The 27,571-nt window shown below is 46.3% G+C and overlaps 1 protein-coding gene across 4 annotated transcripts in view; it reads right to left on the minus strand.

The window, feature by feature from the left end:
- The window catches only part of CLNK (cytokine dependent hematopoietic cell linker), a 234,021-nt gene that overhangs the window by 126,170 nt on the left and 80,280 nt on the right, over positions 1-27,571 (minus strand). For all 4 annotated transcript variants that reach the window (XM_088836491.1, XM_088836490.1, XM_088836488.1 and 1 more), the window contains one exon: positions 10,823-10,894. In XM_088836491.1, coding sequence (XP_088692617.1) covers positions 10,823-10,894 — 72 coding nt within the window. The remainder of the gene's footprint in view (positions 1-10,822; positions 10,895-27,571) is intronic.

Below are 27,571 nucleotides of genomic sequence, written 5' to 3' on the forward strand. Positions count from 1 at the left end.
AAAACACCTGTTCAGACACCGAGCAGGGGCTCAGCTCCAGCCTGTGGGCTTTGCCTGCTTTGCAGATGCAACTAAAACTTAGAAGTCACGTGTCTAAAGTGACACGGAAAGCCATCGGCAGTGACAGGATTGGCCTTATTATTCACCAGCCGAGGCAGCAACTTAGCCCACCGGGCTCCCTGCCTCTGGAAGCTTCCTCCCAATTGTAAAGCCATCTGCGACTGGTTTATCTGCTGACTCCTCTTGGTGGGGCCCCAAAGCCATGGTGTTCATTCATATGTCATATCCTCCGGGACTGTGCACCCCAGGGTCCTCTGTGCGTCAATGCAAGCCAGATGAATTAGCAGAGGAAGCGGCAGCCAGGCAGGAATGATGTTGTTATTCCAGCTGAGCCCAAAAGCCCAGGGTGGGGGTGGGGTGGGGAGGGAGGCTGCAAGGAGGGGTCTGGGGAGGCGTCCTGGACTCCAGGGTTATGTCTGGCTGGAGTGCGGGCCACGTCTCAACACTGGCAGCTGACAAGCACTCTGAAAAGACTCCTGTGTTAACACTGTTCACAGCCTGACAGCCCAGGGTGATTAATGAAGGATGCTGCTCGCAGACTTCCTGGAGATTTGATGCATTCTCTCTGTGCTCAAGCAAGGTCCATGGTTAGCAAGCTGCCTCTTGCCAGGGAATGACATGGATGCTCCCCGGCTTGCTTTCGTCAACAGCATCCATCACGTGGCCACGTGTGAACAGGCCACAGCTGGATGGTGTGTCGCTTGGCAGCTTCCCCTCTGCCCTCCTGACCCTCCTGCTCCTTTTGGTATATGGGCCTCGAGTAAAGCAGCTGTCCCTCTCTCTCTGCTTGGACAATCTCTGCTTGGACAGGCAGGTGTCCACATGGTGGGTATGGCAGTTCACGGGGTATGGAGTGAACAAAGCTGGCCTCCAGAGGTTCATGGTTTTCAATATTTAAGGCTCATTACAAATGAAGATTTTTAATTTCTGAGTTAGTTTGAATTTTTAATACTTCTTAATAATTTAAAAGGTTTAATCATTTTTAATTTTTCGAGGGTACTAGTTTAAACTCCCCCCACCCCACACCCCACCCCTTGCTGCCTGGGAGAACTGGGTCTGATGGAGCAGGCAGGGTGCACGCATGTTGTCTTATCCATGGGAACAGAGTTTGGATGGTGTGTTATTCCGGTCCCTTAGAGACGGGACTTGATCCTGTCTCCAGGGTCAGGCTCCTGGCTTGGAGATTAATTCCTCATCACCCTCTCGAGTCTGGTGCGCCCCTCTGGGTCTCCCCAGACACCCGCCGCTGGTCCAGGATGCGGCAGCAAAACCCCTGGGAAGTGGTTGTGATGATTTCATCCCCTCTCCCAAACCTCCAAGATTTACTGGCTCAGCTCCACACCTCATTGAAAGCTCTGCCCCTGAAATAGAAAGATTACTTTAGAATAAAATTCTCTGATTTGGGGGAAAATGACTGATCTTTTTAATAGTCACTACCTCTAGTAGCTCAGCTGGTAAATAATCCGCCTGCAATGCAGGAGATCCTGGTTCAATTCCTGGGTCAGGAAGATCCGCTGGAGAAGGGTTAGGCTACCCACTCCAGTATTCTTGGGCTTCCCTGGTGGCTCAGCTGGTAAAGACTCCACCTGCAATGCAGGAGACCTGGGTTTGATCCCTGGATTGGGAAGATCCCCTCCAGTATTCTGGCCTGGAAAATTTCATGGACTGTATAGTCCATGGGGTTTCAACAAAGAGTCAGACACGACTGGGCAACTTTTACTTTTCAAACTCATTTTAGGGGCTTCTTGGTAGCTCAATCGTAAAAAAAAATCTGCTTGCCAATACAGGAGATGCAGGTTTGATCACTGGGTTGGAAAGATTCCCTGGAGAAGAAAATGGCAACCTCCTCTAGTATTCTTACTTGGAGAATCCCATGGATGGAGGAGCCTGGTGGGCTGCCGTCCATGGGGTCACAAAAGAACTGGACACAATTTAATGACTGAAAACAATAACAAAACTGTTAAATATAAACCAAAAAGGAGTGAAGGCAGAGGTCAAGTTTCTAAATTCATTCCCTTCTTCCTGCTGTTTGGACTTCTAACTGCAGCTTGTTGGGAGCTGCCCACTTTATAGCAATCATTTCACTCATGCTTCGTAGGGATTCTTGTTGGACAGCGTCTTGATATCAGTGTCAGGGCTGCGGTGGGATGTTAGTGCTGTATTTCCCACCAGATGGGCCTGCCCCCTTCTCTCCACTCCCTGAGGGATGGGGACGGTTTGCATCGGGGAGACGTGGGGGCGGAGGTGTGGAAATGCACAGGGAGCTTGGAGGGCAGGGAACTGAGGGATAAGCTGGAAGGACTGTGTTGACCTCTAGGTGGAGTGACGCGTCTCAACGCAGAGGGTAAAGGATGCTCAGAGCCGCATCCCAGGAAAGTGATGCTGGAGCACACATGTCCGCGTGGAGAGGGAAGGACAGGGTGCAACAGTCTCAGGAAGAGGGGTGACAGGCCTCAACTGTGCGGGTGTTTATTCCTCCCCGACGTGGGCACCAGACCGTGCTCTGATCACCTGGCACCTGCCCGGTGGAACCCACACTCGTCTCACCAGAATGGAGCCCAACTCCCCTTCTCAAGCTTCCTACCCCAGGCCCTTAGCTCCTCGAAGGGAGACCAGGTACCTAACACAGTGCCTGGAACGTGGCTTATACACAAAAACATGTTGCTGAATGAGCACAAAGGAGGGAATGGGTGAGTGGATGACGGCGAGGCACACAGGTGGCAGGGAAACACAGGTAAGAGAACAAGCCCGGAGTGAGGCAGCCTCGAGCCCCACCACAGCCCTCGTCTGGGTCCACACGCACACTTAGCCTTCCCCAGAAAGGTCTGCAGGGTGTGCAGCACGTGGGAACCTGGTTCATGGGTGTGCATGCAAATCCCCCCTGGTGGTTGGTTTTAGTTTTCATTACAAATTTGACGTCGGAGAATAAGGAACGACTCCTTATTATAACAACTACTTATTCCTTTGAAGCAGATGAAATTCACAGCAAGGTGGAATCAGATCAAGTCTCGTATTTAATAAGTGAATAAAGGTTCCTTCCTTTTTGGGGGCAGGTGATGGAAATGTTCTTTTAAAAATTGAAGTATAATTGATTTACAATGATCTAGGTGTACAGCAACATGATTCAATTATATATATATATATATAATATATATATTCCAGTGTATATGTAATATACATGCCAGTGTTTTATATATATATATATATATATATATATATTCTTTTCTAGACTCTTTCCACTATAGGTTATTATAAGATATTGCGTATAGTTCCTGTGCTATACAGTAGGTCGTGTTGTTAATCTACTTTATATAGAGTAGTGTATATCCGCTAATATCCAATTCCCAATTTATCCCTCCTCCCTTCCTTCTTAATGGGGCTTCCCTGGTGACTCAGATGGTAAAGACTCCACCTACAATGCAGGAGACCCATGTTTGATCCCTTGGAGAAGGGAATGACTACCCACTCCTGTATTCTTGCCTGGAAAATTCCATGGACAGAGGAGCCTGGCAGGCTATAGTCTATGGGGTCTCAAAAGAGTCAGACGTGACCGAGCAACTAAGCCTGCCCCCTTGGTAAACACAAGTTTGCTTTCCAACTCTGTGAGTCCATTTCTGTTTCATAACTAAGTTCATTGTATAATTTTTCTCAGATCCCACGTATAAGTCGATATATAATATTTGTCCTTCTCCATCTGACTTACTTCACTTAATACGAAGTGAAGTATTCACTTCACTTCAACATGGCTCATCCATGTTGCTGCAAATGCATTGTTTCGTTCTTTTTTATGGCTGAGTAATATTCCATTCTGTGTATGAATCACGTCTTCTTTTTCCATTCATCTGTGGATGGACACGTAGGCTGCTTCCATGACTTGGTTGTGAATAGTAAGTAGTGCTGCAGTGGACTTTAGGGTGGATGCATCTTTTTGAAATAGAGCTTTTGTCTTTTCTGGTTGTATGCCCAGGAGTGGGATTTCTGGATCATATGGTAGCTCTATTTTTAGTTTTTAAGGAACCTCCACACTGTTCTCCATAGTGGCTGCACCAATTTACATTCCCACCAACAGCATAGGAGGATTATGGATTCATTTTTTTGTGAAAGATATCCTTGACTAGGTCTAAGAATCTTCTCTTTTCTATTTTGTTTTTATGGAAAAATATTTGGGAGGATGCAACTCCCTGAAGTGAGTCCGAGAAAGACACTGCCAGTGTTCGATATAATTCTGAACCATGAAATGCTCACCCCCCCCCCGCCACCACACTCTTGGCTGGGGGCAGCCCAGCCTGACTCTCACCCCCTCGGCATCCTACCCTACCAGGGTCCCAGAGCCTTCCCTCCTCTGAGCTTCTATGCCAGCCCTTCTAGCTCTAACTGTATACTTTGTGTAGCTCAAAGCAGTGTATAGTCATTCATTTCGTACATAAATCTCACATTAAATTTCACTTGTCTTTTCCTTCTTTCCTCAACTAGACTGTAAGTTCTTTGGGGACAGAAAGCATGTCCTTGGAGCTACAATCCCTTCCATATATGCTACCTAAGCTCCTGACAAATACTGGAAGAGGAGAACAAATTCATTTGGCTGTTTGATGGTCATACAGCAGAGAAGAGAGCGGTGCAGAGCGCGGTGCTTTGCCAGGACGGCTTTAGCTCCAGTGGGCAGAGCGACACCTGGATCTGCCACCCCTCCACCCGGCGCACGCTCTGTGTCCCTCTCCCGTTCGTTCCGCCGTCTTTCCCTGTTTCTCTCTTTTTCAGCTGGGCAGCCCAGCTCGTGGGATCTCAGTTCCTCGACCAGGGATAGAACTCAGGCCCTCGACAGTGAAAGTGCCAAGTCCTAACCACTGAACTGCCAGGCAATTCCCTTCTCTCTCTTTTTGTTTTTCCATCCTTCTTGCTCTGAGAGAAGTTTCTTTTTTTACCTGTTTCAGGATCCAGTCTCTGCCAGGCGCTGGGAGGAGTACAAACTCATAGCATCCTGGGGCATCTTGACTTTATCTACCTCCTTCCTACTCTTCTTATTCCCTTCAGCCGTGTTTATTGAGCCTCTTCCACATGGGAGCTTACACAGGAGCTCCTTGCGGATGGCCACAGAGAGCTGGCGGGACAGCACACTTTTCCGTACATCCTCTGAAAGCACCTGGCACCCTCTGTAAAGCTCTCAGCTTGGGGGAATCTTTAGGAAGGACACTTTCTGCACAGTAGGGGACAAAAGGGAACAGAAATGATTCTTAACATCTCTCTTGGCACCGCAGATGCTCAGAGGGGTTGAAGAACAGGAAGGGCAAAACCAGGGAAGCCAAGCTCAGACCTACTGCAGTGGCTGCCCATCCAGAGCTGAGCTGTGATCTCAGGAGTGCCTGGCAAGGACAGCCGGCAGGGGGCCTCCCAGTGCACCAAATAGAACAGGGAAGCCGTCTCCCTGAGGATCGGCCTCCTGGGACCTGAGAAATGACAGCCAGCTGCACCTGGCCCCCTGGAGTCAGCTATTGCTGCAGGTATTAATGGCGGAGAGAAAAATCCCTAGACAATGAGGTGATGCATTGGATAGAGTATGAATGTGAGAAACGTGAGCGATGCTGTTAGGAATGGCCTCGTCAGGAATGGGGATGGAAACAGAGACTTGCACTTGGTGTGTGAACCTTGGCTTCACTTCTCCCTAGAAAGTGGGCTTGAGAAAGCCCTCTGTTTCCCAGTCCTTTCCATCTCCCGAGCTCACAGGGCCTGCGACTGCTTCAGTCCCCGCATGTGGCACAGTGTCTTGAGTTCTGTTACACTGGCCTTTTTGTTTGTTTCCACCAGAAGCTGAGCGTCTTGATGGCAAGGGCTGTGTCTTCCTCATCGTTGATCTTTCTGGTCCCCAAGGATATCTCACAGGTGAGGACAGTGTTCTCTCCCATTTCCATCCCACCCTCCTGCACCCCTACCTTACATCTTCTTCCTTCCTTCTCATTTACCTGGTTGAGCGGGCTGAGCCCAGAGGCCTCTTACTCCAGCTCCAAAGCTTGCACTCTTGGTAACCATGTTTGATGCCGAGGTTCTCAAACATGCCCAGCCGTCATCATCACTGCGAGGGCTTGTTTAATCCAGGTGCTCAGACTCCAAAACCCAAGTGTCTGATTCAGTAGTGGGGCTGAGGACCTACACTTCCAAGTGGCTCCCAGATGTGCTGATACTGCTGGTCCAGGGACCAGCTCTAAGAATCCCGCTAGGAATCTTCGTGATTGGGGATGTCCTTCTCAGGATACGTCAGCTCGAAGAATTGCCGCTGGAGGCTTCGTGATTGTGGGTGTGGATGTCCTTCTCAGGACACGTGATCCTTCTTCATAGTGGAGTCTTGACAAGGGTAGGTTTGAGACTCACAGGAACAGAAAACTAAGAACCCAGCACAGGCCCTGGATTTGAAGTCTGAATCTGAGTCCAGATCCAGCTCTACCGGTCACTGGCTCTGTGACTGTGACCAAGACACGGCAGTCTCTCAGGCTTCTTTCCTCATCTGTTAGGTGGGAATGATCACCGTGGGTTGGCCAAAAAGTTCATTGGGGTTTTTCTGTGACATCTTCCCAAACTTTTTGGCCAACTCGATACCTGCCTCAGAGGATTAAATGCTGAAGTTTCTTTTATGGAGAGTCTGGTACTTGCTAGGCATTCACTTATTGGTTCAAGTTTGGACGCCACTGGAAAACATCCATGGCGATGCTTCTGTTTCTGCCCACACGGGGACGTGGTGGGCGTTGAGGACTCCGCCAGGTAGAGTCCATGGGCTGTTCTAGAAAACATTCATCTCAGTCTTGTGGACAGGTCACGGGTAATGGACACGTATGTGATCCTGCGTTTTTCTTGGATAGTGTCCTGGGCGGTATCACCTTTGTGAAACCCCAGCTAAGAGTCAGACACAACTGAGCGACTTCACTTTCACGAAAAAAAAAAAAAAAAATGGTGGAGGAAATGGCAACCACTCCAGTGTTCTTGCCTGGAGAATCCCAGGGACGGGGGAGCCTGGTGGGCTGCCATCTATGGGATCGCACAGAGTCGGACACGACTGAAGTGACTTAGCAGCAGCAGCAGCGAGCTTTGTATTTTACCTTGTATGTTAGCAGGAGGTCCGTGCATGTTTGAGTTTGGGGTGGGTTGGGGAGGACAGTCCTTCTGTACCTGTTGCTGGAGTTAACCCTACACCTAACTGAGGGATGGCAGTCATGAGGTCAGCGATGCAGAGCCAGGGTTGCTTCAGAGATTAGTAATATTTATAATAATCAGGCCTATTGATTGCTATACACCTCAGCCTCAGTGAATTTATTCACCGTCTCCAGCCTGTATTCTTCTCTCCTATAAAAGGAACTTAGTGAGAATGTGACTGCTAGGGTGCAGTGAGACACTACCTATTGAGATTTTTTATTTTCATTTTTTAAAATTGGAGTATAGTTGATTTACAGTGTTATTGGCAAGGACTCATTGCTTAGTCAGTGAAGAGTCTCCCTGCATTGCAGGAGACCTGGGTTTGATCCCTGGGCCTGGAAGATCCCCTGGAGAAGGAAATGGCAACCCACTCCAGTATTCTTGTCTGGAGAATCCCATGGACAGAGGGGCCTGGCGGGCTATAGTCTATGGGGTTGCAGAGTTGGACACGACGTAGCTTCTGAACCACCAACTACCACCAGGGAGTCAGTTACACACATGGGTGCGTCCAATCTCTTTCTAAGATTCTGCTCCTGTAGGTCATTACAGAGTGCCGAGTAGAGTTCCCTGTGCTATACAGCAGGTCCTTGTTAGTTACCTATTTGTATCTGTGCCGTGAGTGCCATGCTGTTGTTTCAGTCGTGTCCGACCCTTTGAGACCCTATGAACTGTAGCCCGCCAGGCTCCTCTGTCCATGGGATTCTCCAGGCAAGAATACAAGAGTGGGTTGCCATTTCCTTCTCCAGGGGATCTTCCCGACCCAGGGATCGAACCCAGGTCTCCCGCGTTGCAGGCAGATGCTTTACCCTCTGAGCCACCAGGGCAGCCCTAGTGCCACCCAGGAAGCCCCTATTTATATACAGCAGCGTGTATATGTCAATCCCAATCTCCCAATTTATCTCCCCCCTTCCCCCTTGGTAACCATCAGCATGTTTTCTACATCTGTGACTCGATTTCTGTTTCATAAATAGGTTCATTTGCACCTGGTTTTTAGATTCCTCATACAAGCGATTTCACATGACGTTTACCTTTCTCCGCGTATAAGCTCTTCAAATAGCGCCTAGCCCGTGGTGAGGACTCAGTGCCCGCTAGCCTTTGCTGTTTACTGAGAGCCTACTATGTTCCAGGCTGCAGAGGTCAGGCATGTGTTCCCCAAACACAAGTGCTACCTTATATCCGGGGGATTGATGGTGGGTAAGACCGTCTACTCTTGCTTTTCTTTTTTTTTTTCATGTTGCATCTCACAGCTTGTGGGATCTTATTTCCCCAACCATAGACTGAACTGAGCCCTCAGCAGTGAAAGTGTGGGAGTTCTAACCACCTGACCGCCAGTTAATTCAGTCTACTCTTGTTTTCAAGTGCCATTTCTAAGAGAAGGAAGGCACTGAAGTGGAAACGGGCTTGTTTGAGCGCGGTCACTCAGCTCGGGAGCAGAAGATATTCTGTTCTTTGGTCCTGCCCATGTGCAGCACTGCCCTGACTGCATCATCACCAGACACCGATAATTATCATTTGAGTGGAGAATGACAGCATCCGCTTACTAGTTCTGAAAGTATGATGGTAGATCCAAACCCGTAGTTTTTAGACATTTTGATTTGATTTATAGATCTCAGATACTAATTTATATTCATATAATACTTTCATTATAAAATATGCAGCGGTACAAAGATTTGTATGTATTTAGGAATTTTTTTCTTCTTTTTAATTTGGGTTTATAAATGGTTTGGAACAGGTTGCAGAAACATCGTCTGTTGCTCTTTTTAATATATCTCGAGCATGCTATGACACATCCTGAAATAATTTGCTTCAGAAAAAAGCACTGCTCTCTCTCTTTTGCAAATGTAACTGTAAATATTACTTTGAGGTATGTAATTGCTGCAGCCATCTCCATTTGAAGGAAGACTTCTAACCCGTCCATCTCCCATCTCTTGCTATTGTCAAGAAATCAGAAATATTGACTTAAAAGACATTATTCAAATTTGTTGAATGTAAACACTGAAGAAGTCTGAGAACAGCCACAAATTTTTCTTTGCTTAATGCAGCCTTGAAAATATTTCAAGTATTCTGTTTTACAGGCATGCATTCACTCTGCTTAGAGGAAATATTACTTCAAACACATCTTAGCATGCCAAGAACACTTCTAGTGCCTGACACTTAGTAGGAACTGAACGGGTGTTTGAAGGTTGACTTGAGTTGAAGTTCGCTGGGATGCAAGTGTTGCTATAACACCTGGAAACCCTTGGGTTCCTTTAGGTACAGAGACAGCTCCGGTAGGGCTTGGTGAGGAGCTCTGGCTAGGGGCAGGCAGGCCTGCAACCCTTCTAGGCAACGGGGCATTGCTCAGAATCAGACCGGGCTCAACACAGAGCTAGAGCTGGCTTCATGATTGGTCCCTTGTCACTCATTTCATCGAGTGGTCCTCCTTCTGAGCTCTCAGACTTGGCTGCGAGCCCCTTGGAGACAGGACTCTGCCTCTCGTTTCAGCATCTTCAAGAACCTGTCCTAATGTCTTAATTGCTCATAAATGTTTTGCTCAATTGAAAGAAAAAGGAAAGAAACCAAGTGGGCACATGGCTCCCTCTAGTCTCCTCGCCTCTGAGACCCGGTTGTGAACTCATGGCCAGATTCTCCCATGATTCATCACTGAAATCATTCAGCAGCTGAAGGATGCAAGCTTTCCTCTCAAAGGCTGTCTCTTGGACTGTTTAGAGACCCAGGTGGGTGGTGGAAATAGCCCTGGTCTGAAATGGTATGGATGCCTGGGCAGTGCTTTTTTTTAATTTTTAGTTTTTTTATTGGCTGTTTTACCTTACACATAATCTTTGATTTCTTTTTTAATGGAAGTATAGTTGGATTACAATGTTTGTAACTTACTGCTGAACAACAAAGTGATTCAGATATATATATATATATATATATATATATGTATGTATATAGGGGGGTTTCCATGTAGCTCTAGTGGTAAAGACATCGCCTGCCAATGAAGATGTAAGAGATATGGTTTTGATCTCTGAGTTGGGAAGATCCCCTGGAGAAGGAAATGGCAACTCACTCCAGTATTCTTGCCAGGAGAATCCCATGGACAAAGGAGTCTGGTGGGCTACAGTCTATGGGGCCACAAAGAGTCAGACATGACCGAAGTGACTTATCACACACACATGCATATATATATTATATATTATATATATATATATATATATATATATAGTTCTTTTTTATATCCTTTTCCATTATGGCTTATCACAGGATAGTGACTCTACTTCCTTGTTCTATACCGTGGGACCTTGTCTATTCATCCTATATAATGGCTTACATCTGCTAACCCCAACCTCCCACTGCATCCCTCTCCCATAACCAACACCTGCATCACGTACGTGCTGGGAGTCTGGAAGTTCAACCTATGTCAAGTCCCTTCTTGTTCTAGATCTTGGTCTCCCTGTAACGTCTAAGATCACTGAGAGCAATATAAGTCTGTCCCATTAATGATGAGTGTGTGTGTGTGTGTGTGTGTGTGCTGGTCAGCTTATTTGCCACAGCATCAAAAGCTTTACTCCTTTATTCATGAACAAAGAAATATTCTGACCTATTTTTTGGCAGAGCGAAGTTCTGGAATTTCAAATCACTGGATCCTTCTTTGGCTATTTTTCTATTGCCCCTGTGATGAAAGAAAATAGATTATCATCAGGAAATAGCAAGAAGTGAGGGGAAAAATTAATTAAGTGCATTCATTCATAGAAATAACCACTCAGTCAGATGTAAGTAATTAATGTCTCACACGTAATTCCAAATCTCTCTTTGAATTTCCAGTGGGGTTAAACTAAATCTGGACTTAAGGTAATCCAATTACTTGAAAATATACTTTTTTTTTTTTTTTTTAACGTAAGAGCTTTATTTTACAAGGAGCGATCGCCTGGGGTAGAATAAGTGCCCCTAACTTGATGAAGATGTGGGCTTTCTCACATCAGCGTGGTCAAGTGGTGTCCTCCCCGAGGTCCCTGAATTTCCATAACATTGCTCTGTACAGCGAAAAGAATCACACGCGTGCCACCCGGTTGAGGGGAGGCTGTCAAACAAGGACAGTGCCTGAAGCCAGGAAATGTCCTACATGCTTTCCTGTGTTGGCTGAATTCGACCAAAACTAGCAAACATCATCCGGGGTAGGGAGGAAGATGACTTAGGAACAGCAACTCAGATCCAAATAATATGTATTGAATTCCTGTATAATTTAGGGACTTTGCAATGCTATTTTCTATGAAGAGATTAACTAATTTTAAATTGAGTTAATTTGTTCAAATTCAGTAATTCATTCTCTATCATAAAGAATCTCTAGTTCATTTCATTAGCCAAGTTTAATATACTTTCATTTTTCTTGCAGGCATTTTGTGAGCTCTATTAGATGTTAACGGATGATCCCTTCCTCCACTAATGCTCCTTGGCAGCTACCAGGGTAGCTCCTCTGACCCGCTTGCCCTCCTGGTTCTCGCCACTTGGGCCACACCTGCTTCTTCTAGGACCTTAGATTTTCCTCTCCTCCCCACCCCCCCAGGGCTCTTCCAGGGACTGGTCCCTCTTTCTCAAACACTTGTTTGTCTTTCTTCTTCCCCTGCATCAAACTCAAGCTTCTGAGTTCAGTTCACCTGTCATTTCATCAGAGAAACCTCCTTTCTCTTCTGAGACAGACCCCTTCTAGCACTCATCTGAGTTTAGCTGTTCTTCGACTTAACGTGTAGGTTGTATTCACAACTGCGATGCTGGGGAACTGCCATCTCCATGAGGGCAGAGACTGCAGGAGACTGCATGTCCAGGGCTTGGGACTGTGCCTGATTGTACAGGACATGCTGAAAGAGGACTTGAGGCTCTCTCTCCAGCCAGGATTTTTTTAAACTTTTTTCTATATTGGACTATGCTCGATTAACAGTGTGATTGTTTCAGGTACACAGCAGAGTGACTCTGCCATACGTGTGTATGTATCCATTCTCCCCAAACTCCCCTCCCATTCAGGCTGTCACATAACGTTGAGTCACATTCTGTACTATGGATGGAACTAGAGACTGCTATAGTGAGTGAAGTCAGACAGAGAGAAATGTCCAATCTGGGATTTTTTGTATAGCCTATTAACTGCAACACAATAAATTTAAAACGTAGCGAGTTGTTTGGATATATTTTGTCAGCGTGTAAATCGATCATCTAGAAAGATGATGCACGATTCCATTATTTTTCAGTTTTTGTTATTCCACAATTACACAGTTGTTTCAGCACTGTATTATTTTATATTCCATATATTTTATTATTTCATTGTTTTTATTTATCTGGGTGAAAGTTCGATTCATAAATTTTCATCTGCATTCTGACTTCATTTCTAAGCTCTGGACACAAACATCTACCTTCTGGACTTTTCAAACTGGTCACCCCCAGCTGACTCAGGCCCTTTCCGAGTGAATGGCCCCATTGTTCACAGAACTTTCAAACAATTATTTGTGCACCCACCTTGAGTCTTTCCTCCCTTTTTCTCTCAGTCCTCGCCATCACCACAATTTGTTACCAGATCCTAGAAACTGAGTCCCAAACATCTCTCTTCAATCCTTTAAATGATACCTAGTCTTAGCTCTGCCTTCATTCTCTCCAGCCTGGATTCCAGTATCAGCCCCCTGGCTTCCTGGGCTCCAATCCACCCACCAAAATGCAATGAGAACAACCATTTTTTAACTGGCAGAATATAACCGAGTCACCTCTTTACTTGAAATCCCCACGCCTCCTCCATTTCCACAGGACAGACTCCATAGTCTTTACCAGGATCCCTGCTCCAGGGACCTTGTATTATTTGTATTCTTATTTCCTGCCACCCCTGCTCTCTGACCAGGCCCCCCACATTGTCCCTGCTTGCCACGTGACAGGCCAGTGTAGGTGTTGAGGCAAGGAATACTTCATCTGGAGAGCTTTCTGCCAAGAAGATGGCAGACTAGTGTCTCAAAATAGCCATCTTATTGCAGTCTGGATGGCAGTTTCTTTTATAGAACAGAGATGGGGGGCAGTTAGGAAACAAAGTTAAAAGGCCATTAATCTTGCAAATATCTCTTAGAAAGGCCACCCTAGGTCAGGGGATGTGATAATTCTTCCTTCCTGACATCCACAGGTGGACAGGGTCCAAACAAAGACACTTTAGTTTAACAGTCGGGCAGAGGGACAGGATTTTCGGAGGCAGGATATCATGTATGATTACAATAACAAAAGCAATGTAAAGCAAATCAAACAGTTCCAGCAGCAAGAAACAGTTCCCGTATGGAGTCAGAACTGGCTCTTTCTTGCAATAATAGTTTCCATTCTTCAAGGCTTAGTTCGAACATTAGTTCCCTGTGAGGTCTTCTGTGCAGCTTCCTCTTTGAACATTTTAGTATTTTTGGTATATCTCTGTTCTACCATTTATTCATTTGTTCATGAATCCACTTATTCATTAACTCAACACAATATTAGAGATATTATAGATATCAGATCTATTTTGTGCCCAGCCAGGGGATGAAGTTATTAAGAAGACACATGGAAGCTTCCTGGTGAATCTTTTATGGTTGTTGGGAGACAGGCCATGAACAAGGAGATAAACAATCTTATTTTTATCATATTGCCGTGTATGTGTGCCTGTTCAGGTGTTCATGTTCCCCTGGAGGAGGGGATTTTTTGTGAGAAGACGCATATCCTGGCAATATTTTCTCTCCCAGCACAAGGACTAGCTGACCTCAGGTGTGACCTCAGGAATGTTTTTAAGATATGAAATGATGCATTAATAATAAATAGATAAACGAAAGCCCTGCCCACCTGGGCTCTTACACAATAGTGAACCACTCACTCTATTGTTTGGGGTCCTTTAGGTCTCTCTGACACCAGGCAACTTCTGATGTGTCCCTGCACTGAGAAGGATACCCTTGGTTTCGTTACATCTCTAAGGTATGGGCAACATTTCTGTGCTTTGACAGCCAGGGTAACATTTGCTGAAATGGCTTTAACTAGTTCAATTTTAGGAGAATAAGAGGGGTTCTGGGAATTTCCTCAACCTCTTCCTGGGATCCCCAACAGCCTGGGGGCTTCCTCTGACCTTTCCAGAGAATCTACTTTTGCTTTTTTATTTTTAGGAAGGGAGTTTAACTCAAGCTCTTTTTCTATTTCGTCTTTATAGTAACCCTCAGCAGGGCAGTTAACCTAAGTAACCTAAGTTGGGCGGGCATCCTTCTCAGTTTTTTGCTACTGATGAGGGAACAGGGACCTTGAGAGTAGAGGGGATCTGGTTCAAGGTCACCAGGCTGGTTGATGGCCCAGCCAGCGCTCCACACCAGGTCTCTAATCTGCCAGGTATGTGCTACATGCACCCTCCCCTCAGGGGAGCCAGGGTGTGTGGCTGCCTGTACTCAGGGTCAGGCCCCTCTGAGACCCACTAAGGAACAGGAGCGAGAATGAGTGGGGCTGGGGGGAGGTACAAAGGATGAAGAGGTGGTGCTGTCCTTCCCACAACAGATTACTTAACAGCTGAACAAAGCTGGCAAGTTAATAGCCATCAAAGGTCCGTCTAGTCAAGGCTATGGTGTTTCCAGTAGTCATCTATGGATGTGAGAGCTGGACTATAAAGAAAGCTGAGCACCGAAGAATTGATGTTTTTGAACTGTGGTGTTGGAGAAGACTCCTGAGAGTCCCTTGGACTGCAAGGAGATCCAACCAATCCATCATAAAGGAAATCGGTCCTGGATGTTCATTGGAAGGACTGATGTTGAAGCTGAAACTCCAATACTTTGGCCACCTGATGCGAAGAACTGACTCATTTGAAAAGATTCTGATGCTGGGAAAGATTGAAGGTGGAAGGAGAAGGGGACGACAGAGGATGAGGTGGCTGGATGGCATCACAGACTCAGTAAACTCCGGGATTTGCTGAAGGACCAGGGAGGTCTGGTGTGCTTCAGTCCATGGGGTTGCAAAGATTTGGACACGAGTGAGTGACTGAACTGAACTGAACTGAACCTGGACAGTGAGCAGTTAAGTTTATTTGTTTTTAAAACACATAAAAAGAACAGAGAACAATAGAAGGTTTAACATTAGAAGAGGTTCTCTCCCTTGCTCCCCTTCCCTTTCCAGTTATTTGGAATTGAGTTTTGCTTGCTAATCACAAGTAAGACAACAATGTTCCACCCCACAGTTTTCCTCTCCACCAGCTCTTTCTGGCTCAAATCATTCCTCAGGGTTCCAGGTTTTAGGAACAGATTAAAAAAATGTACCATGATGAAAGAATTATAAAGTCTCAGTATATCACAGAAAATATTATTTAAGAATGTTTATCACACCAGGTCAAAACTGTTTTCTTTGCATTAAACTTGGAAGGAGACAGTCTGCGTTCCCACAAATTGGCCTTGGTATTGTGAGCCTGCGTTGATGATTCTGTATATGGCAGTAGTATAGGTAGACATGCGCCATTTTCAAGACCTCAAACATCTAAGACCAGCTGTCTTTCCTGTGGGCCGTTCAGCCTGCCTCATCCACATAATAAAATAAATCCAATGAGCACTTTTAAACGGCTGCTCTATTGCTTATCTGTGATCCTCATCAAGTGTCCCCCAGGGAAGCAACACAGGTTAGTTTTCTGAACAGTGAACTCAGCACATCCCGAAAAAAGGGGAAGTGCCATAGGCTTGTGGGGAAACTGAGGCAAAGAGTGCCAGTGGGTGAGCCAATTAATTGTTCTCGTAATCACCTTGTCCTCTGCTGAGAAAGAGCATATCACCTCGCAGGAGCCAGGTTCTCTACTTAACTATCCACTTATCACTTCTGGTTTTACACTTTTTGGCTATTTTTGCTTTCCTTTTCCTCCTTGGCACCTCCCTCCTGAGTAGTCAGTTGACAAAACTCATCCAGTCCTCCTTCACATGTCTTCTTGTTCCATCCCTTTCTTACACTCTCTCTTCTCAGGACTAAGGACTTTTCAGGTAGATCTAACAGAAGTCAGTTCTGCATAGTTGAATCAGTACATACTGACTGTAGTATGTTGAAGGGTGTCTACAGAAATATGCATCTATCAAAGCTGAATTATTTGAGAAGAGGGTCTTTGACAATGTAATTAACGTGAGATCTTGCGATGAAATTGTTCTGGATTAGTGTGGCCTTATATTCAAAGTTGGGCTTCCCAGGTGGCTCAGTGGGTAAAGAATCTGCCTGAAATGCAGGAGATACAGGAGACACAGGTTTGATCCCTGGGTCATGAGGATCCCCTGGAGGAGGGCACGCAACCAACTCCAGTATTCTTGCTTGGAGAATCCCATGGACAGAGGGGTCTGGTGGGCTACAGTTCATGGGGTCACAAAGAGCTGGACACGACTGAAACTACTGAGCATGCACACATATACCATATCTAAGGACAGGTATTCTTAGAAAAGAAGACCATAGGAGAAGACACACAAGAGAAGGGCATGTGCCATCCCACGGGAAGATGGAGACAGAGATTGCGGTGATGCTGCCACAAGGAGCATCTGGAGCACCCGAAGCTGAAGGAAGAAAGGAAGGATCCTATGCTGGAGGCTTCAGAGGAGACACAGTCCTCAGGATTGATTTCAGACTTCTGGGCTCCAGAACAGTGAGAGAATACTTTTCTGTTGTTTTAAACCCCATGGTTGATTTAAACCACCATAGCCCTGCTGCTGCTGCTGCTAAGTCTTTTCAGTCATGTCCGACTCTGTGCGACCCCATAGATGGCAGCCCATCAGGCTCCTCCGTCCCTGGGATTCTCCAGGCAAGAACACTGGAGTGGGTTGCCATTTTGTTCTCCAATGCATGAAAATGAAAAGTGAAAGTGAAGTCACTCAGTCGTGTCTGACTCTTCACAACCCCATGGACTGCAGCCTGCCAGGCTCCTCCATCCATGGGATTTTCCAGGCAAGAGTACTGGAGTGGGTTGCCATTGCCTTCTCCCACTATAGCCCTAGAGGACCCAATACACAGAACATCTAACCCAACCCATCCTAAAGTACAGAAAATAAATAAGACCCAAATCTCCAGCAGGACAAAACAAGAAGTGTAACGACAAAAATGCATATAGTCTAGAAGGAAAAAGAAATAAATGGGAACACCTTTAAGTGAGGGGTAGTCAAGGAAGGCTTCCACAGAGCGATGGATGAGGTGTATGCAAAGTCGCTTCAGGTGTGTCCGACTCCTTGTCACCCCGTAAACTGCAGCCCGCCAGGCTCCTCTGTCCATGGGATTCTCCAGGCAAGAATACTGGAGTGGGTTGCCATTTCCATTTCCAGGGGATCTTCCTGATCTACGGATAGAACCCGAATCTCTAACATCTCCTGCATTGGCAGGCAGGTTCTTTACCACGAGTGCCACCTGGGAAGCCCAATGAATGAGGATGTACAGCATTTTCCACTGATGACGAGGTGAACTAGAAGGTGGAGAATGAGGCAGGGCAACCTATTTTGGGGCAGATGCCTGCCCCAAGCTTTCCTGGCCATTTTCCTCTAATTTTTCACCTTTACCAGTATTCCCAGGTACACCCAAGATGGCAGGTACAGTCTGACCAGCACAGATGAAAAGCTACCATTTCATCTGCTGTGAAGTGACACTTCTGTTAATAAGCACTGAGAGCAAGTTCAGCTTTTTCCAGAAGCTTCTCGTTACAGTCTCAATGAGCGTGCAGATTCCTGAGAAATCACACAAATTTTCCCTATGCCTTAATTCTCTTTCAAGGGCCATGCAGCTGGATTGCTGACTCCAAGATCATGAATAATAACAATGTATAATGCTATAGTTATCATGCTAATAACAACAGCCCTAAATTTGATGAGATTTATAACTTACTGGTCATTGTTTGCCAGTTCATACAAATTAGTCCATCAAATGCTCACCACAACCCTAAGAGTCCAGTCCACGCCTATCCCCAACCATGTTAGATTTCTTCATCTTGTGTTCAGCTCATGTTCCTTCTCCTCAGGAATTGCCACATATTGGGCTTCTGAGGGGACTTCCCAAGTGGTACTAGAGGTAAATAACCTGCCTGCCAATGCAGGAGACACAAGAGTTGCAGGTTCAATCCTGGGGTCGGGAAGATCCCCTGGAGGAGGGCATGGCAACCCACTCCAGTATTCTTGCCTGGAGAATCCCACAGACAGAAGAGCCGGGTAGGCTCTAGTCCATGGGGTTGCACAGAGTCGGACACGACTGAAGTGACTTAGCACGCATGTATGTATGCACAGGCTCCTGAGGAAACACAGATGGAGAGGATGACGCAGCAAGTCCGTTAGGGTAAGATCTTGGCATCAGTCGCTGTGGAGGGCAGAGAAGGAAGCAGAATCTGGAAGGGGGAATGGTTGGGCTATGCTCTGAGATTGGCACCAGGGCCCTTCAGAACTATCCTGAGTTATGGGGGCAGGACCATGGCTTTGTACTCCTGGATGAACCAGAGAGTGGATGCGGGCTGCCCCAGGTGAGGCAACCCTATTCAACTGAGATAATTCCCAAAGAAGGTTGAGAGGGAGAGACTCCGAAAAGTCTAGTATAGCGTCACATTGGATTCAGACTCTAGAGAGTCTGAGGTCCCAAGCTCAACATAGGTCTTGACTACAGTTTTCTTTAGAATGAGAGGATGGAAGGAGTGGGGATGGAAGGATGGGGCCCAGGGCAGGATGATCCTGAGGGTAGGCCATCCCCTAGGAAGGAGTGGGTAAGCAAGTCAGAGAGACACTGGTCTCCGCAGGCTGTGGTGTGGTGTGGACACAGATGTCAAGAGTGCTCATGTGTACTCCATCAGAATCTGAATCCGGTTCTGCCAACAGAATAGGTCACCAGTTTATCTCATCATCCCCATTTTACACCCAAGGAAGGGGGAGTTATAATAACTCCTGACATATTGATGGTATGTTGGTGATCATTTTTATTATCTAGGGTTCCATTCTGACTCCAGTGAGCAAGGAATAGCAGAGGTGGACAACCAGGGGGACCAAGAAGGGCAGGTGATAACAAAAACTTTTCATCCAGACCAAAATGCTACTATCTCAGAACTTCTGTGGGTCAGGAATCTAGGCGTGACTTTGCTGGGTCCTCTGTTTCATGGTCTCTGCTGAGGCTGCAATCAAAGTGTCAGCCAGAATTGGAGTCTCCTCTGAAAGCTCAACTGGGAAAGGCTCTACGTGGTTCTAAGCAACAGTTCCTTAAGTCCTGTTGGGCTGAGAGCCTTGCTTCCTCAGTGTCTGTGGGTAAGAAGATGCCTTCAGTTCCTTGCCACCTGGGCCTCCTTCATATAGCCACGTGCTTGATCAAAATGTGTAAATCAAGCAGACAAGAGGGAAGTTGCGATCACATGTCATGTCATCACAGACACGACATCTTGTCAATTTTGCCGTCTCCTGTTGTTTACAGGTGATCACAGGCCTTGCTCACAATTAGGAGGGAGTGGATTACACAGGGAGGGATGTAGTACCAGGTGAAGAGGTAAGTGGGGCCACTTCAGTGTCTGTGTGCCCCATATACTGTTCCCTTAAGTGGAAGTGTGAGTAGACATGACTCTAGTTACCAGCATCCAGAAGGTGTTTGACAAACCTACAAGCCAAATCAGCTGGACTCTCCCTGCTGCCTGTTTTATAACCTCCCATGACTCCTGAAAATGTCAGGCCAGTTCTCAAAAATTTTTCAGCTAATTCCAGAAGACACCAGCAAGTCAGAACAGACTGGTTCTCTGAATCTTTGCTCTTGCATGTGAGAGGCCGTTGTAGTTATTTTTTGCAGCAGAATGCTATACTTCTAATTTTCTTAAAATAGTCACTGCATGAGTCTTCACGAACAACTTTTCCGAACTAGAGTTTCCTATTTTGTTCATTCCATTTGGTCCTTAGGCCGCATGGGTGATACGCACAAACTTCCGTCGAGTTGTGTATTTCTGTGCACAGCTTCTTCTAAACCTAGGAAATGTTCAATACCCCGCCCCCTCCTCCCGAGCATTTGAGCAAATCCCAGGCTCTTGCAAATTTGATATGCCATAGCTGGGATGATGGATACCTTTTATGCGCTTGCACTGCTGAATCCAGAAAAGCTGAAGGACATACAGACTTTTCTTCTTTAAAAGGTTGAATTTGAATCTATTTACCTAGGGCCCATTTTCTCAAGCTCACGCAGCCTCCCCATTCACAATTGGCAGAGGATCTTGGAGAAGATCATGCACACACACACTAGCTTCTCACAGGAGGCTGCATTTGCAGGGAAGCAGATGCTGGTGATAAGGCATTGTTTCAAACACGGCTGAGAGACAGGAATGTGGTAAGGTCCTGTATCTCCTGTCTGTGCACACCAGGAGATCACAGTACACAATTTGGAGGTGTCCCTGCCCTGCCTGACAGGACGTGTGTAGCAGAAAGTGAGGAAAGAGCCCACATACAAGACAGACTTATATTTCAAAGTGGCCTCAGCACCAGGGGCATTGCCTTCTGTCTGTCTGTCCAATGTCTCCCATTTATGGAGTTTTAGCTGCAACTCTGAATGATAATTCTGGGGACAGACAGCTGGAGTGGAAAGAGAGTTTGCTCCTGTGACTTTAGGTCCATGTTCCCTAAGTCTTCACTCTATCCTGAACCCGGCCACTCTCCTCCTGTATCCTCTTTGATAGTTCATGGTCTTGGAAACAAAATCCTCTCAGACTCAAGTCCTTTACTGAAACTGAACTGAAATTGAGCAGTGGACCCTGGTACCATCCTCCAGTCAGATATTTACTGAGGAGCTACTATATGCTGGTTATTTTCTTATGCCTGGGAACACAGATAAGACACAAAAGGTCCTACCCTCATGAAGCTGGCAGCCCATGAGTGGGAACCAAGCTAGTGAACAAGAAGCTCACCTCCTCTGTTTTTCTTTTCCCCCATGGCTTCCTGTTTCATTTACTCCTGATTTGAATGGCTACCTGGTTTCAGGACAGTCCACCTGGCTCTGACCTGAGTTTCCCTTGGTACACAGCTCTGACGGCTGCCTGTGGATTCACACCTGGCCAGGAGGTAGCTTTGGTCCTCCTTTAGGCCACGTGGGCTGCCCTTCCTCCTCTCGGTTCTCCAGACTCAGGGAGAGGCTTTGGGTTCTCTGATGAAATGGGTCAGACCTCAGTTTTCGGAGGTGGCCACCTATGTGGTCATGATTGGTATGTGCACCACCCATCAAAGCTCTTAACTCCTGTCATTCCCTCTTGCAGACCAGCAGCTGAAGAAACGATCTCTCTTGAGAAGATCCATAGAATCTCTGGAGGGAATTACTAATTCTTGTTCATTAAGGCAGGAAAATTCTTCCCTGTAGCTCAAATGGTAAAGAATCTGACTGCAACATAGGAGACACGGGTTCAGTCCCTGGGTTGGGATTATCCTCTGGAGAAAGGAATGGCTACCCACTCCAGTATTCTTGCCTGGAGGATCCCATGGACGGAGGAGCCTGAAGGGCTATAGTCCATGAGGTCGCAAAGAGTTGGACATGACTGAGTGAATACTACTACTAAGGGAGGAAATGGAGATGGAATATTCTAGAACAGACCAACTCTGCCTACGGGTTGCAGGTGCAGAGTAGAGGGTGGTGTCTGAATGCAGCTCTTTGCTTTCCCCAAGTTACAGCTTCAGAGGGTCCCAGAGTGAGGGTCTCCATGGAAAGATACATATATATCATCTTGAAGCTGCTTGAACCTATTAATTTTTAATTAAAAAAGAAAAACTTTATTTTATATTGGGGTATAGCCAATTTGGGCCACCCAGGTGGCACCAGTGGTAAAGAAACTACCTGCCAAATGCAGGAGAAATGAGATGCAATTTTGATCCTTGGGTTGGGAAGATCCCCTGGCGAAGGAAATGTCAATCCACTCCAGTATTCTTGCCTGGAAAATCCCATGGACAGAGGAGCCTGGTGGGCTCCATAGGGTCATGAAGAGTTGGACATGACTGATGCGACTTCTGGAACTCTCTTGCTTTCTCCATGATCCAGCGGATGTTGGCAATTTGATCTCTGGTTCCTCTGTTTTTCTAAAACCTGCTTGAACATCTGGAAGTTCATGGTTCACATACTGCTGAAGCCTGGCTTGGAGAATTTTGAGCAGGACTTTACTAGCGTGTGAGATGAGTGCAATTGTGCGGTAGTTTGAGCATTCTTTGGCATTGCCTTTCTTTGGGATTGGAATGAAGACTGACCTTTTCCAGTCCTGTGGCCTCAGGTGAGTTTTCCAAATTTTCTGGCATATTGAGTGCAGCACTTTCATAGCATCATCTTTCAGAATTTGAAATAGCTCAACTGGAATTCCATCACCTCTACTAGCTTTGTTCGTAGTGATGCTTTCTAAGGCCCACTTGACTTCACATTCCAAGATGTCTGGCTCCAGGTGAGTGATCACGCCATCGTGATTATCTTGGTCGTGAAGATCTTTTTTGTACAGTTCTTCTGTGTATTCTTGCCACCTCTTCTTAATATCTTCTGCTTCTGTTAGATCCATACCATTTCTGTCCTTTATCGAGCCCATCTTTGCATGAAATGTTCCCTTGATATCTCTAATTTTCTTGAAGAGATCTCTTGTTTTTCCTATTCTGTTGTTTTCCTCTATTTCTTTGCATTGATCACTGAGGAATTGATTATGCCAAAGCCTTTGACTGTGTGGATCACAATAAACTGTGGAACATTATGAAAGAGATGGGAATACCAGACCACCTGACCTGCCTCTTGAGAAACCTGTATGCAGGTCAGGAAGCAACAGTTAGAACTCGACATGGAACAACAGACTGGTTCCAAATAGGAAAAGGAGTACGTCAAGGTTTGTATTGTCACCCTGCTTATTTAACTTATATGCAGAGTACATCATGAGGAATGCTGGGCTGGAAGAAGCACAAGCTGGAATCAAAATTGCTGGGAGAAATATCAGTAACCTCAGATATGCAGATGACACCACCCTTATGGCAGAAAGTGAAGAGGAACTCAAAAGCCTCTTGATGAAAGTGAAAGAGGAGAGTGAAAAGTTTGGCTTGAAGCTGAACATTCAGAAAACAAAGATCATGGCATCTGGTCCCATCACTTCATGGGAAATAGATGGGGAAACAGTGGAAACAGTGTCAGACTTTATTTTTTTGGGCTCCAAAATCACTGCAGATGCTGATTGCAGCCATGAAATTAAAAGACGCTTACTCCTTGGAAGGAAAATTATGACCAACCTAGAGAGCATATTAAAAAGCAGAGACATTACATTGCCAACCAAGGTCCATCCAGTCAAGGCTATGGTTTTTCCCATGGTCATGTATGGATGTGAGAGTTGGACTGTGAAGAAACCTGATCGCCGAAGAATTGATGCTTTTGAACTGTGGTGCTGGGGAAGACTCTTGAGAGTCCCTTGGACTGCAAGGAGATCCAGCCAGTCCATTCTAAAGGAGATCAATCCTGGGTGTTCATTGGAAGGACTGATACTAAAGCTGAAACTGCAATACTTTGGCCACCTCATGCGACAAGTTGACTCACTGGAAAAGAGTCTGATGCTAGGAAGGATTGGGGGTGGGAGAAGAAGGGGACGACAGAGAATGAGATGGCTGGATGGCATCACCGACTCAATGGACATGAGTTTGAGTGAACTCTGGGAGTTGGTGATGGACAGGGAGGCCTGTTGTGCTGTGATTCATGGGGTTGCAAAGAGTTGGACATGACTGAGCGACTGAACTGAACTGAACTGATGCGACTTAGCATGCACACCCATGGCCGATTAACCATGTTGTGATAGTTTCAGGTGGACACTGAAGGCATTGAGCCATACACATACATGTATCCATTCTCCCCCAAACTCGCCTCCCATCCAGGCTGCCACATAACACTGAGCAGAGTTCCATGTGCCATACAGTGGGTTTTTATTGGTTATCCATGTTAAATATAGCAGTGTACACAAGTCCATCCCAAAGTCCCTAACTATCCCTACCCCCCCTGCCCCCGCCCCAGCAACCGTATGTTGAACCTGTTAATTGTACAGATGAGACAACTTGGGCCCAGACAAGTGGAATGACTTGCCCGCACTAACCAGATGCTGATACAGAAGATTCTGGATCAGCTCCTGGCTCCTGTGTGGTGCCTGAGGTCCCTTTCATTTCCCCAGTGCTTGTCTTCCAATTAAGCCTCTTTTCGAGCCTTCTAAATAAATTCTCTTTTTTCTTTTTAATCTCCTTGAGGACGGAAAGACAAAAGAAAGATAACCTAATTTAGAAAACAAGAAAGTAATCCTGAATCCTTTTATGGCCAGGTTTCAAGAAATCCTATAAAACCTTTTCTCCTGCTTTTTTAAAGTTGTTTAAATTTTGATTTAGGGAGAGGAAACAAATGAGCCAAAGAATAGAAGTCTTACATATCATCTTTTCAGATGCTTTCTCCAACAACCCCCCACCCCCACCCCATCTTGATTGTCAGGGATGTAACTTCTAATAGGCCATCAATGTATGTAATGAGCAAATACAAAAACAACACTGAATTACCCTTTTTATAGGTCCATAGATGTATTCAGAGTGGAATTTAATTTATAGATGGTCATGCCTGAAAGATTCTGGATGCGTGATAGAAAACAACAAGAGAAAAGAAATATGCTTATCTTTTAAAAACCCTCAAAACAAAAAAATTGATTTGTGCCTGGTTATACACAATCCATTAAAGCCCAAGAGTAAAGGGTCATAGGGGACCTTCTTTGGTGGTCTGCAGGAGTGCCAGGAGGGACCTCATGCTTAGAATGTAGAGAATGAAGTTCCTCAAGACAATATCCTTCCCTCCATCTCCTGGACCAACACTTCCTGACTCCAGAAGGCCCAAAAGAAAGGAAGGGGAGGGACTTCCTTGGTGGTGCAGTGGATAGGAATCCACCTGCCAATGCAGGGGATAGAAGTTCAATCCCTGGTCCGGGAAGATTCCACATGCCATGGAGCAACTAAGCGTGCAAGCCACGTGCAGTTATTGAGCCAGGCGCCTAGAGCCTGTGCTTCAAAACAAGAGAAGCCGCCTCCTTGAGAAGCTCGTGCATCGCAATTAGAGAACGGCTGTGTATGGCAGTGAAGACCCAGTGCCACCAAAAATGAAACAAACAAAAAAAGTACAAGAAAAAGAAAGGAAGAGAACTCAAGGTGGACGAGGGGGAACGGGATAAGAAAGGAGAAAGTTCTACATCGTGCCAGCTCCTGGGCTTGGCGCCCCCTCTCTGCCTTGGAATCTGCAGCGCTTCTCAGTAATCCCTCCACTTACATCTCGTTTTCTTCAATCCATCCGCCATGTTGCTGCCAGGGTCTTCATTCTAAAATCTGTCGTTTCCTCTGCCTGTGGTTACGGTCCATGTTCTGTTAATGTGGACCATTTCGTGTTCTGAGCATGACACACAGCCCCCCTTGGTCTGGTCCCTGACGTCTCTCCACAGTTCCCTCTCTACAGCACCCGCTTGACCTAATGGCAGCCATCATGAGCCACTGGCCTGTCCCTGAATGGGCCCGACCCCTGAAATCTCTGTCGGTATGTAGAGAAACAGCATAAATAACATGCCCAACTTTGGACAAGAGGTTCACAGATAAACAATTAAGGCAAGTTCTCTTGTTTCAGACACGTCTTGTTTTATCCTCTCAGCAACTGATTCTTGACATAACTCAAGGAACATGCCCACATCCCTCAGTGAAGAGATGGCATTCCTGTCTTTTTAGCTCTTAGTACAGAGCCCCAGCCAGAGGAAGGGTTCAACACAGCTTGGGGGGATGTGACGAAACTGAGCTGTAATACCAAATCTGTCTGATATCATAGTCCCGATGAAGAAGCATGAGTTTGAATTCAGGGATAATGGATAAACTGACCCAAAATACTACTTAAAATGTCAACCACTTTTCTCAATTATTTCTGTTGTCTTATTATACTTTGAAGTGTGAAAGTTGCTCAGGCATGTCTGACTCCTTGCGACGCGGTGGACTGTAGCCCACCAGGCTCCTCTGTCCATGGAGTTCTCCAGGCGAGAATACTGGAGTGGGTGGCCATATCCTTCTTCATTATTATACTTTACAAATGGGACAAAAGAAGCCCAGAGAGGCCAAACACATTGCTCATGGCCACACAGCTCTAAGTATCCAGACTGGGCTTTTTCTTGGGGTTGAGAGATATCAGTGAACAGAGTAAAGATACCTCACTCCCATGGAGCAACACAGAAAAGGAGCTCTGCCCTTAGTGGAGAGAAAGCCGACAACACCACACACAGAATGATGTGCAGACAGGTGTGATTTTCCATGAGGTGGTCAAGGTGGGCTTCCTTGAGGAGGTGTGAGCACGGACAAGGCACTGCAGGTGTCAGTTGTGGGGAGTCTGCAAGAAGAGCATCCAGCCCCAGGGATGGCTGGGGCGAGAGCCTGAAGGCAGAATTCTGGCTGGGCGGTGGGGTCAAGGTGGGTCAGCATGGCTAAATTGGACTGAGTGCGGGGATGGGTTGGGAAGACCATCTGAGTGCTTTTGGGGGCATGACAGCAGACGGGGTGAGACATGATGTGATTGAGAGGGTGGGACTGAGGCTTCGAATAAACGTGAAGCCATGGCAGGGTCTCTGACAGAGGAACATGGTGATATCAGTCAAGTTCCTGTAGGATCTCCCTGACTGCTGTGTGGAGAATAGTTTTATCCTTGGTGAATAAGGTAGAAGCCGGGAGACCTTTGGGGAAGTTACTGTAGTAACCTGGGCAGAAATTGATGCTACCTGGGACCCCAGGGTCCCAGGAATAGTGGGAGTCAGGGATCACGGGAGTGTTATTACTAGAGTAACAATGCTTAAAACTCCGTAACATTCTGCATCACCTCTCCCAACTCTGCCCATAGGATTCATCTCTCCTCAATGGTGGTTCCTCCGAAAAACATTTAAAAAAGCAAGTTTTCCTGCATTTCATAATTTCCTCTGGAGAAGGCAATGGCACCCCACTCCAGTACTCTTGCCTGGAAAATCCCATGGATGGAGGAGCTTGGTGGGCTGCAGTTCACGGGGTCGCTACGAGTTGGACATGACTGAGTGACATCACTTTCACTTTTCACTTTCATGCATCGGAGGAGGAAATGGCAACCCACTCCAGTATTCTTGCCTGGAGAATCCCAGGGATGGGGGAGCCTTGTGGGCTGCCGTCTATGGGGTCGCACAGAGTCAGACATGACTGAAGTGACTTAGCAGCAGCAGCATAATTTCCTCTGTTCTGTCTCACATTATTTATCTATTTGACTTTGTCTACGACAGCCTGCTGGAGATATTCTGTCCCACCTGGAGCACAGACCAAGCTGCATGTAGGACTCCAGAGGAAGCAGAGACCAGGGGGCTGACCATGTGCCCTGAATG

The sequence above is a fragment of the Moschus berezovskii genome, chromosome 5 (genome assembly GCF_049115385.1).
Source record: "Moschus berezovskii isolate FMDL1 chromosome 5, NW_MosBer_1.0, whole genome shotgun sequence".
Taxonomy (NCBI): domain Eukaryota; kingdom Metazoa; phylum Chordata; class Mammalia; order Artiodactyla; family Moschidae; genus Moschus; species Moschus berezovskii.